At 38.1% G+C, this 12,158-nt stretch overlaps 1 protein-coding gene across 1 annotated transcript in view; it reads right to left on the bottom strand.

Annotated features, from left to right (window-relative positions):
• Positions 1-3,626: 3,626 nt before the first annotated feature.
• Positions 3,627-12,158, bottom strand: part of LOC110038606 (protein ETHYLENE-INSENSITIVE 2) — a 44,376-nt gene continuing 35,844 nt past the window's right edge. Inside the window, exons 7-8 of the mRNA XM_020743494.1 lie at positions 11,092-11,313; positions 3,627-6,296 (exon numbers count right to left, since the gene is read on the bottom strand). Coding sequence (XP_020599153.1) covers positions 3,627-6,296; positions 11,092-11,313 — 2,892 coding nt within the window. The remainder of the gene's footprint in view (positions 6,297-11,091; positions 11,314-12,158) is intronic.

The following is a 12,158-nucleotide window of genomic DNA, read 5'->3' as shown; positions in this document are numbered from 1 at the left end:
CATCGCCTCTCAAACCACACCACACCTATTCCCCAGCTAAAGTTCATATGTTTCACCCTCGCCCTAAAGTCCCATTTGTATTCATGCCATTTTATTTCCAGCTTTATGAACCCGTGATTTTGCTCCTTTTTTAATTCAATAAATGAATCGTATTTGCTCATTTTCAGGTTTCTCCGGCATCTTTTCATATCAGAGCCAGCATAACCCTAGTCTATCTTAGGGTTTCCAAGCATCGGTCTTACCACTCCACTAAAATTTTTTTCTTTTCTATCCTCAACAACCCATACAAAGCTCAAACCCTACCCAGGACGAGATTTAGAAGGAGATCTGTAGGCTTTAACAGAGGCTCGCAGAAATTGATGATGGAACCCAAAGGGAGATGTCCCTCGACCATGATCTGGAGAGTCGAAGGGGAGATATAGAGACGGAGATCTAAATCTGTTCCACATAAAAGACATCAACGACAAGGAATAATGTCCACGTTGATTTGGAATTCAATATCAGAGGAGGTCGAGAGAGGAGCCCACACATAGAGGTCAGCGTGGCTTCCATATCAAAAAGAATTTATCCGAGTTTTATAGAGATATGGATCTAAATGAGTTTAATAACTACTTGCAACCTATTGAGCGAATCTTTAAATATAAGGATGTGCCAGAGGATAAGCGGGCGAAATTAGCAGCCAACAAGTTGAAAAAGGACGCCGCTTTATGGTAAAAAAATTAGCAGCCATCAAGTTGAAACGGATTGGTACATGTGTGAGCGATGTCTTGTCTTGTGATGTGGGACAAATCAGTTGGGAAGTCGAAAAATGTGAATATTGAAAATGAGGAGATTGAAACTTTGTGTGTTGAGATTCAGGCTCAAAAGAAGTCGTAAAAGAAGAAGAAATCAGAATGAGGGAATAGTGTCTATAGTGCCACTCGTGCTTGCATGTTGCTTGTCCCGGTCTATCTTGACTTTTGAGACACCTACACTATCCACCTTAGACTCGGATTACACAAGTGATATGATTCCTCTTCTTGCACTCCTATGACTTTAAGGAGGACCTCTCACAACAACGCGGGACATCCTCCTGATTGTTTTAGTTTTCCACGTGACATTACTCAGTTTAGATGAAGTATTGATTGCATCTTTAGAAAATGTTTCTATATCCATATGTTGGCAAGCACAAAGGAGGATCTCAAGTGGAAAGCAGCCATGCCCAAAAAGCTTGGGCTCTCGATAAAAATCGAACATGGGAGGTTCCACTATTAGCAGGTAAAAAAGCAGTTTGGTGCAAGTGAATTTTCGCAATGAAACAAAATTCAGAAGAGAAGGTGGAGTGTTATAAGGCACAATTCGTGGAGAAGGGGTTCAGTCAGATATATGAAATTGATAAGGCACAATTCGTGGAGAAGGGGTTCAGTCAGATAAATTGACTATGACGAGACATTATACTAGTAGCAAAGATGAGCACAATGAAGACACTAGTTTCTCTGTCAGTGAATGGTGGGTAGAGGTTACACCAAATTGATATGAACAATGCGTTTCTTCATGGTTAGTTACTAGAGGATGTGTATATGGAGATACCACCAGGATTCGACACAAATCAGATATTGAGCATGGTGTCCAGGCTCAATAAGTCGTTTTATGGCTTGAAATAGTTTTACCGACCACACAATGTTCTTTAGAAAAAATGGAGTTTACACCATATGTTTTTTGTGTGAGTTGATGACATAATTGTCATTGGTGATGATGAGACAGAGATTGCTCAGCTAAAGGTAATATTGAGCAATAAATTTGAGGTGAATGACTTTAGAGAGCTATGATACTTGGGATTGAGGTGGCTTGTGGACCAAAAGGGAGGGTCATGTCTTAGAGGAAGTATGTACTGAATCTCCTTATAAAAACAGACATGATGGGATTCAAGCCTGCAGCCTCTGCAACTGATCAGAGGGTCAAGCTGAGTGCGGAGGTAGGAGAGCCAATTGTTCGTGAAAAGTACCAAAGATTGGTGGGTTGTCTGATCTGAGTCACACTCGTCTCGACATCTCATTTGCAGTGAGCCACCACATTCATGATCTAAGGAAGGTCTATATGGACGAAGGGAATCAGGTACTACGGTAACTGAAAAGTCCATCAGGGAAGGGGTGGATATTCAAGAAGAATGAAAATGTAGGCATTGAAGGCTATTGTGACTGAATGGGCGAGTTGTGCTAATGATGAGGCCAGCATCAAGATAATGCATGTTCGTAGTGGGCAACTTGGTCTCCTGGAACAGCAAGAAACTATTGGTAGCAGTGAGGTCAACAACAAAGGCAAAGTATAGGGTCGTAGCCTTAAGACTTGCCAAGATAATGTGGTTAAGAGCCTTGTTGATAGAGCTCAAGGTGGTCCAAGGAGCTCAAAAGTTGTGTGACAAGTTAACAAAATCATTGCCAACAGCCCTGCGCAACATGATAGAACCAACAAAGTGGAGATTGATAGGTTCTTCATCAAAGAAAGTTGAATAACAAACTACTGGAGCTATGTTATATAGCCACTAGAGGGAAAGTGGCTAACTGCCTCACCAAAGGAGCTCATTAGATTTGTCTAGGTTATGCGACAAGATGGGCTTAGTGGATATCTTTTGCCCATCATAAGGGGGATTATTCATATTTGTATCTAGTTTAGGGTCCTATTCGTAGATAAAAAATATAGAAGAAGTCTAAGAATTTATTTGTAAGAAAGTTGTAAGGGTCTATATAAGCCCAAGTCATTAATGAATAGAAAAATTTTTCAGAGCAATTATTTCTTGTCAATTCATGCATATAAAAAAGTATGATGTAGTGCAATTTTCCTTATTGTAGATTCGACGAGCTATTCCACTAAACATAAAGGCTATTGATCTCACAAGCTCTCTTCAAATTATAATGAACCAATGGTATTCATTTAATCTTTTTAAAAAGAAAATTATCTGATTTTTGTTTGAAAAATGCCTTTATAATTGAAGAATTCATTTCTTTGCACAAAAGTAGCAAGAATAATTTAATAATGACCCAAATGTAGGGATACAAATGAGAAATTTTTAAAAAAAAAAGAAGGAAGGCAAATGTCAAACCTAAGTTTTAAGTGAAGAAAGAATATTTAAGTAAATTTACTCAAAAGGTTCTCTAAGCACGAAATATTCTACCTGGAAGTGCTTGAAGAACATTTACGTATATTGAAGTCAATAAAGATTAAATGATTTCTATATCGACCTGCTCATAAATAATGATTGAGAAAAAGCATAAAATAGCTCAATTTTTTATATGCGGTCAATTTAATCTCAAAGTATCATACTCCTCCAGTTTAGCCCATCAATTATACAAGTATCCCAAGATCATTCAAGTAGAAAGTGAGAGAAATTGAGACACAAAATTAATCCTAGTTAAATTTGTCAAGTTTAGAAAGTTCATCACAAATAATCTCTTTTCTGAATTGTGATCAACTTTGTATAGTCAAGTGAAAAAAAAAAATTGTATAGTTGAGGAACTAATACAAAAAATATGACGCTATGAGACTATATTGGTTATATACGAATATTTAGGAAACTATTTTAAACTTTTTCTTAATAATTCTTATAATTTGGTAAGTTTACATAACATGAAGGTTTTAGACATAATTTGTTATTTTACCTGAAGGCGATTGAGAACGTAAGTATACTTGCCCCAAAGTTCAGGTCGACTCTCCACTAGTAATAGTTCTAGAATACGCTGAATGCACCAAACACCAAAACTTACAACAAGTGCTGCTCGCCAAACACAACCATCTCCACACTTTGGTAAGGTTAAACGGCAACGAAAATCAGACTCTTCATTTCTCTTGACCGAATTTAACTTCAAATCAGACGGCAAGTACTGAAATTCATCGGCAAAGGACTGACTCATCTCACTTGAATCAATATGCAGGCATTTCTCTGCTAGAGCTATTTGATCAATCAGCTCCTCATCAAGCCCACCACCTTGACTAAAGAGCCAATCTGATCCGTCCAGTTTCAGTAGGTTCAGAATGCAAAATCTCAAAGAATAAAGCAATTTGGCTTCTGAATCTGCATAAGGAAAAGGCTCTGCAACGGTGGTACTTGAGCTTCCTGCTGCCCCTGCATCTCCACCACTAGGGTCTCTACCAACCATGCCAAACAGTTCCTCGAATGGTTGTCTAGAGAAAAGAGATTTGGCACCTGGATTCAAACTTGGCTGTGATGGAAAGAACTCTTTGTGAACCTCGGGAGAGAGCTCATCAAAGGGCACTGGAACACCTGCTCTTGACAAAGGGTTCAAATATTGTGATTGTTCTGATACCATTCTACCAAAAGATGTCTGCGGACTAATAGGAGAGATCTGCTTACTCTCATTCAAATAGGAGTTCCTAGCTGTTGCAATGATTGCAGAAATGTCAGGTGAACTATGATACTTTTTAGTGTATTCAGGGGAAACAGCATGCTCACTTGTTCCCACCAAGTGGGATTCGAAATAGGGCCTTTCAACCTGAACCATGTTCAATCTCGACAAAACTTGGTTTTGTAGGCTTGAGGTTCCCATGGAAGCAAACCTATTTTGTTTATGACCATACAATATCTGATCCCTTAATGGTGACACATAAGATGCAGAAAACTTGGTCGTTGGTGGAAGGATTTGTGAGCTTGAGGAATAAGAAGTTCTGCCTGTATTGATTCTCCCTTCGAGACTAGAGGCCATCTTATAGCCATGAATAGTAGCTGGTTGATAATTCCTATCATCTGAACAGTGTGGCAGATGTAAACTAGAATAGGTTTTTTCAGCAGAATCAAAAATATTGTTACGCGATGAAGTTCCCATTCGAAAGCCAAAAGGTATGTCTGCAACTTGAACTTTCAATTGGTTTGCAGAACCGTACTCCCTCAACTTCGGTAAGAAGTTTTGCCCTTTTTCAGCATCCGGAAACAAAAATTTGGACGTATCAGCCATGGTGGTATCTGCTTTACCAAAAGAATTGGCTGCTTTGAAATCTAATCCCAAAAGGAAGTCTAGTCTGTTGGAGCTAGCATCTTGTGTGAGCTTCCCATGGAAATCAAAAAGTTTACCCCAAAACTCATCCAAAATGGTTGCAAATTGGCGCCGACCTGCACGCCCTAGTCCTGACAATTTTGAAAGGCTTCCACTGCCATTTCCCCCATCTTTACTTGCCTCCTTAGCAATATTAACAGGTTTAAGGCTTTCAGAGATTAATGGAGAAATTGAATCATGGATAAACTCCTGAAGCTCCAGAGCACCCCCATTCTCATTATCCTTTACTGTGTATGAGGATATTTCTGGTGTCAAACTCACAGCAACAGTTTCCACAAAAGCAGTTTGCGGGTGGAAGTTCTCTTCACCATGTATGGGTTCAATAGAATCTTTGTTTCTAGTATCTGATGATCTTTCTTCTGCCATATATGCTGAACTTTCTGAATTATATGTTGGAGAGGTAATATCAACAATACTACTAAAGCCAAAAGACTGAGAGGTAATATCAACAATACTACTAAAGCCAAAAGTTGACAGCTGGGAATCATGATCAGAATCAATAGTAGCCTGGGACACGTCAGGGTTGTACTCGATTGTTGACATATCGGATTGATTCCCAACATACTTCTCAAAAGTGGCTTCTGCCACCGATTCCATATCTTCATTATCGTTTATCAATTCCAGATTAGATTCTTCCATACCATCAAAAATCTCTGGCAGATCATTCTGACAAATCCTGCTAGATGTCAGTCCATCTGGCATGGAGCTTGCAGACTTCAACGGTGTTACTGCCAGGTAAATTGTGAAACAAATGGATGTAGAACCAACAAGAAGAAAGATAAACAAGATAATTGTACCAATTCCACTGCTTTCCCTCAAGTTAATTGCCCAGCTGCTATTTCCAAAAAGGATTTCTACAATGAAGATAATGTTTGCTGTAATCGTCCCAAAAAATGCAAGAAGGGCCAAAATTTCAATATACCAGGATATTTTGAAGGCACCCATTAAAAATTTTGATGACGCCACTCGAAAAAGGGGAATAGTAGCAGATGGAACTAACATGCCAAGTAGTATTTGACAAACAATAAGTGACTGGTATATCCCTTCAGCACCACCCATTTTGGTACAGTAGAAAGCTACGAAAGCGATGAAACCTTTGGAAAACATGTGATGGACCAAAACAGATACCTTGGTAGCAAAAAGATGTTGCAAAACCACTTGGCTTCCAATATTCCTTGTCAAGGCTGTGATTTGACAAGAGAAGAGAAGGACCAAAAGAAATGCAACTGGTGCTATAGGATTTTTGAATATCTGCAGGACAAATTTGAGAAATTCAGTGATGAGTTGATACAGAGGAATATCAGAGGAATATCACAAATAGTTGTCCAGAAATAGCATCAAGAATAGATAACCATAACTCGAAAGCAAACCCTTAGGATAATAATGGTTGGAAAGCATGATCACTAATTCAAGCAGTGAGTATAAGAATTTAAGGTCAATCCCTTACGTTAAGGAAGCAATAATAGACCTAAAATGTCAGGAAAGGTAAAAATAATAATAATAAATAAATAAAATGCCGATTGTAAGCTTCAGTCCTTTCTATGAACTGTCAAAACTACCACGGAATCACAAATAGATTTGAACCTTTCCTGGTTACATATTGCAGCAAATTATTATTAGTCCTACAAGAATGTCCATCATTCAAAGAAACATTCGCTAGCAGAGTTGGCAAGGCCTTTGTTATCCCACTGAAGGAGGATTGGGTTTAGAGGTCCATAAGATCTTATTTACACTTTTTCTTTGTAGTCAAGGTGGTTACTACGAGCAAAACAAAGCCTATAGCCTATGACTCTTGAAATATTGTCAAGGAATTCAATCCATGTTTGTGAATGCAAAATTAAAAGACTCCCTGATTAAGAAAAAAACATTGCAATTTTGGGATGATTGATAAAAAGAGACTTGTGAGGAATTTGTTAATGAAAATTTACTCTTTTGGCATGATGGTTGGTTTGGGAACTCAAATTTAGTCTCTTTATGCTCTTTGCGCCCGACCATTGCACAAAATAAATGAAATTTCTCATTATAATTGATGAAGTACTTCTTCGTTGTATGCTATTCAACTAATAGTTTAGACTTACTTTAAAAATTCCTTTATATTCAGAAGCGCTTGACTTAAGTTATTTGTTAGAAACGGTGGAGCTCGGTCCACTATGCTTGGGCGGTTACTTTGCTTTGGAGAGTCACACCTCTTCGCAAATAACCACTCCCGCCTTCCTGTTTTGTGAAGTGAAGCGTCTCTTCGCTTCCTCCTGTTCGTGATAAAAGCTTCGGATGGCACTCCTTGGGATTAGAAGTCACGCTTTGAGTTCTTCGGTTTCCTCGGGATAGAGGAAGGTTTCCTCGGCGCAGAGGAAGAGTTGCGGCAGAAGGAAGAAGAAGGAAGAAGAAGAATATTGTTCTCCCTAGACTTCTTCTTGGTGCCTTGTGGCAGAAAAGAAATTAGGTTTATTTCTCTTGTAAGCTTGTCTTCTTCGGTGTATCTAGGTGTAGAGTTTTCTTTGGTGTATCTCAGTATAGAGAGAGAAGAACAGAGAGAGAAGAAGAGAGAGAGCAACGAAGAGTGAGAGATTCCTCTTGTAAGTCGAGGTGATCGACTGGTGTAAATTTCTCAAGTAGTAAAATCCTCTGCAACTCCGTAGACGTAGGCAATTTACCGAACCACGTAAATCTGTGTGTTCCGCTGTGTTGTTTTTTTTTTTTCTGGTGTGATTTTTCTCGTTTTATTTTCACTTCGTCGATCGTTCTCCAGTTTGATTTATATATATACCACATCAACTGGTATATGTAGATCTCGCAGCATCAACATTTTGAAGACCTTCCAATGATATATTCTCGTTTAAATCTGCCTGGGAAACTTGCAGACAGAGGGTCCGTTTGGGACCGCGGCAGGAGAGCGTCGCGGCTAGGCGCCGCGACTTTCTGTTGTTTGGTGCAACGTTACGCTCGCGTCGGGACGTGAATCAGGAGGAACGTTGGCCGCGGATCACACCCCGCGTCCCGCGTTCGTGGAGACCATTCGTCGATAATACTCTTGCCTTCCATTTTTTGCGTTCGGAAAAAGTAACGAGTGGATCGCAGTAGAGAAGCCAACGAAACTCATGTTCCTCCTTGTGTCACATGATTCACAAGCCTAGCTGCTCGAGCACCCAGGCATCGCCAGAACGCCTCTGTTGTCCCAGTTTTGTTCGACGAAGAGGAAGAATGGCGCAAACAAGCTACCTTCCTCAATGGTTTACGACTGGAACGGGTTGGAGGATGAGAGAGATGGAAGTTTCGATGGTCTCTGTCCGCCGCTATCTTGTCTTTGCCTTCCCCGCTTAGTTTCTGATAGGAACGGAGATGATGGGGAGATGGTTTTAATTTATTTTTATTTGAATATTAATTTTATTAATTTAATTGATTAATAATTAATGATTAATTCATATATTTTCAAATTAATCATAATTAAATAAATTTATAAATTACTATTTAATGATTAATTAATTAATTTAAAAACATATTTTTAAGTTTTAAATTATTTGATAAAAATATAAATTTTCTTAATTAATAAAACTAATTAATTATTAATTAACATTAATTTATTTCATAAGCAATAATTTGTTTAATAAAAAAATTATTTTATATTCAGTTACAAACAACATTACTACACAGGGGAACGATGGTCATTTCTCCAAAAACAGCTGACCCACAACTATTTTCAAACAGCTGCAGCAAACAATAAGTCAGCTTCCCCGCAGCAGTTTCCTAAGGCAACACAACTGCAGCTGCGCCAAACAGACCCAGAGTTATTGGTGGACAGCCATTTTTGCACCGTGCTTCTGAGATTGTCATTTTTCTGTAGTAAACTTTTTTCTTGATTTTATGTCTACAAACAAAAGTTTGAAAATAAAAGTCCTCTTCAATGTTTCTTAGTGCATTTCTTACAAAATTGAGAATCTTTCTTTCAATGATTCATTCATACCCCAGATATTGCAAAGCTATTACATAGCTTTTTCAATATTCACCTTCCAAATACAAAGTCCAATAAAATGTTATTCAAAACTTGGTAATCTTCTAGTGATCTTACAAACAAATTTGAACCCTACCTTCAACCTTTGGTCACACAGTTGGAGTGTAATGATGCAAAATATGGATAAATCCGGTTTAACTGGCCTCACATTACTTGGAACTCAATAGCTTGCCTCTGCTGCTTTTAGATGACAATTAGCTTGATCGTTCATCACACAAAATCATTTTTTTTTGTTCTCTATTTCAGTATTAATGCCAATAAGTTCATTAGGCAGGCTACTCATAAATTGGTTGGACGGATTAGAGACCTATTTCTAATCTCTTTAAGCTTAATGTTGGTGGTTGTTCAAAGGTAACCCCATCTGAAACCACTTGTCGTGGGAACATACGAAATCATTTGGATTTTCATCTCTCTTCCTTTATATGATTATTTCTGTAGACAATCATCACATTTTCCTATGTTAACTCTTCTGAAAAGATCGAAGATCTTTGAAAGGTCTTCATTCTCGCGGCATGACTTCCATTTCGGGACTTCTGCCTAAAAATTCTACAACTTTAGAAAGATAAAAAAGTCCTCTTCTTTAATTTACTCATATAGTAAGTGGAGATAAAAATTGTTGCATGTGGACTCCAAAAATTTGATGCACTGATTTCTGCGTTTTGTGCTGAGATAACTTTTGCATTTGATATTTTAGGTCAAATTTTCAGAAGGAAGCTTGGATTGTAGAAAGGACACTACTCAGAGATTTCACCCTCATTTTGTGAGGACTTTTTTTATTTGGGGTTCAAGATTTCACATAGGCGCAAACCCTTATGATAAATTAAACTCTTCTGGTAACAAAAGAGTACTTTCGATTAAGACTAGCTATTAAACTTTGAATATTCAAAATATAGTAGTAGCAGACTTAGAGTTTTAGATTGTAAAATTTATCACTTTGAGTTTAAAATGGATGGTGGAGAAATGATGACAAATTCAATCAAGATACCATGATTATGTCGTCTTCCTTAATCTACATTGTCAGAAGAGGTACTCAACCCAACCTGGCTGAAGGATTCTCGTCAGCAACCTATGATGCATGGAGCCTTTTAAACATTGAAATATGCAGTATTAAACTCCGCATATCAATCTCACGAGAAAAGAATTAAAAATTATTTTGATAGAAAAAGCTCTAGCTTGTTCCATAAACCTATCATAGTGTGATCACAATATGATGATCAAATCCTACAATTGTAAGCATCAAACATAAAACAAAAACATGATCTCAGAAAGCAAAAAGCAAAAAGTAGAAAATCTTAGTGTTCTTCAAAAGAGATGAGGCTCATGTCTCTGTGAAGTGGGTGTAATGATGATTCGTGAAATTGCTAAATATTCCCCTAGGTGATAATTGTCAAGAATCAGAAACCCATAAAGTTATGTTTTGCTTAAACCCATAGCGTTTCTCAAAATTTTTTTAATCTCTATCTAAAATGCAAAACCCTAACTAGGATATGTCTATTCTACCAGCACTTTGTGGTTAACATATTTGTTTCACTGTACGATGGGCAACAAGCTATGTATCACAAACTATTTTAACATCCCAATTGACAAGATTAAAAGTAAATCAAAACCAAAAAATTAACCAACAGCACAGAAACATGCAAGCTTGGAAAAACGTAAGAGGAAAAAACACACTAATGCACTAACTCTACATCATAGAGACACAAATGAGACTTAACCACACATTATAGAAAAAATCAATGAAAACAACTCCAAAAAAACCATTGTTGCAAGAAAAACACAAAAGTAGAACATACAAGAACGGCTTGTCCTCTCCACAACAGTAAATCATCTCTCTCATACACTAGTCTCTCAAGGAAAATAAGAATAACAAAGAGAAAGAAGGAAGAACGCAACTTTTAAGGCAAGCAAGGAAGAACCCTAAAGGAAAGCTCAAAGCTCCGAACTTCGTTACAAATCCAGCCTTCAGCCACCCAAGATGCTCTATTCGTGACCTAAAATGAGTTCTTATAGCCTTGGTCCCGATTTAGCAAGATAAACCTTTCCATATGTGAAAGCAGCCCCGGTGGCAAGGTCACGCCTGAATTTAGCATGGTCATGCCGAAAGTTTCGATACAACGGCATGATCACGCCCAATCTTGAGGTGGCTACGCCTGGGCACGGCCTAGTCATGCTCAAACTGGTCATGATCATGCCAGTTGGGCACTTATGCCCTGCGTTTTTCTCATTCCAAAACTCGTTCGAGCTTCCGAAAACAGCCTTCTAACAGACATAAAACAGTGATAAACAACGAGAAAAAGGCAAGAAAAAATGCATAAAATTGACTCAAGATAGCAACCACTGGGTCACAGCACGCAGAGAGACTCTTAAATATTAAGGTGCTTTCTGGTGTAACGGTTCGAATTACATCATAAACTCAAATGTTGAGCATGCTCTTGCAAGAGCACTCTCAGGATGAGTGACCTCTTGAGGACTTGCACCAAAAGGGTAAAATCATTAGGCTCTTAGGCCTAAGCAAACAATATCTTGATGAATAACAATTCAAACTATTACAAAAGTATTAGAAACCTCTTGAGGACTTGCACCAAAAGGGTAAAATCATGAGGCTCCTAGGCCTAGGCAAACAATATCTTGATGAATAACAATTCAAACTGTTACAAAAGTATTAGAGCATTAAACCACACAGATGATAGAATCCTATTTGTCTGATAGATGACTCTGGGCTGATTTAAAGTATTGACCAAGACGTCAATTAAGTGAGGCAGATTGTGAAACCTCTTAAATAGAATGAAGCTGAACTCTTAAATATCAAAGTGTTTTTTGGTGTAGATTGGAATTTTACTAGAAACTCCAAAGTTGAGCATGCTATTGTGGGAGCACTTTCAAGATAAGTGACCTCCACAGGAGTTACACAAATAGGACAAAACCGTGAGGCCATTAGGCCAAAGTGGACGATATGTTGATGGGTGAGAGTTTGAGCTATTATGAATGTTAGGTATGACTTCTATACCATATGAGGGAAAGATGATGGAGCAAAACGGAGCGAGCCAATGGAGCAGAGCGGAAGAATTTGTCCAATCGGGGGAGTTTCGTTATGTGGGTTGGGG

Source organism: Phalaenopsis equestris, unplaced genomic scaffold, assembly GCF_001263595.1.
Source record: "Phalaenopsis equestris unplaced genomic scaffold, ASM126359v1 Scaffold233263, whole genome shotgun sequence".
Classification (NCBI taxonomy): domain Eukaryota; kingdom Viridiplantae; phylum Streptophyta; class Magnoliopsida; order Asparagales; family Orchidaceae; genus Phalaenopsis; species Phalaenopsis equestris.
Note: the sequence above shows the minus strand (reverse complement) of the source record. Positions and strands in the feature narration are given on the sequence as shown.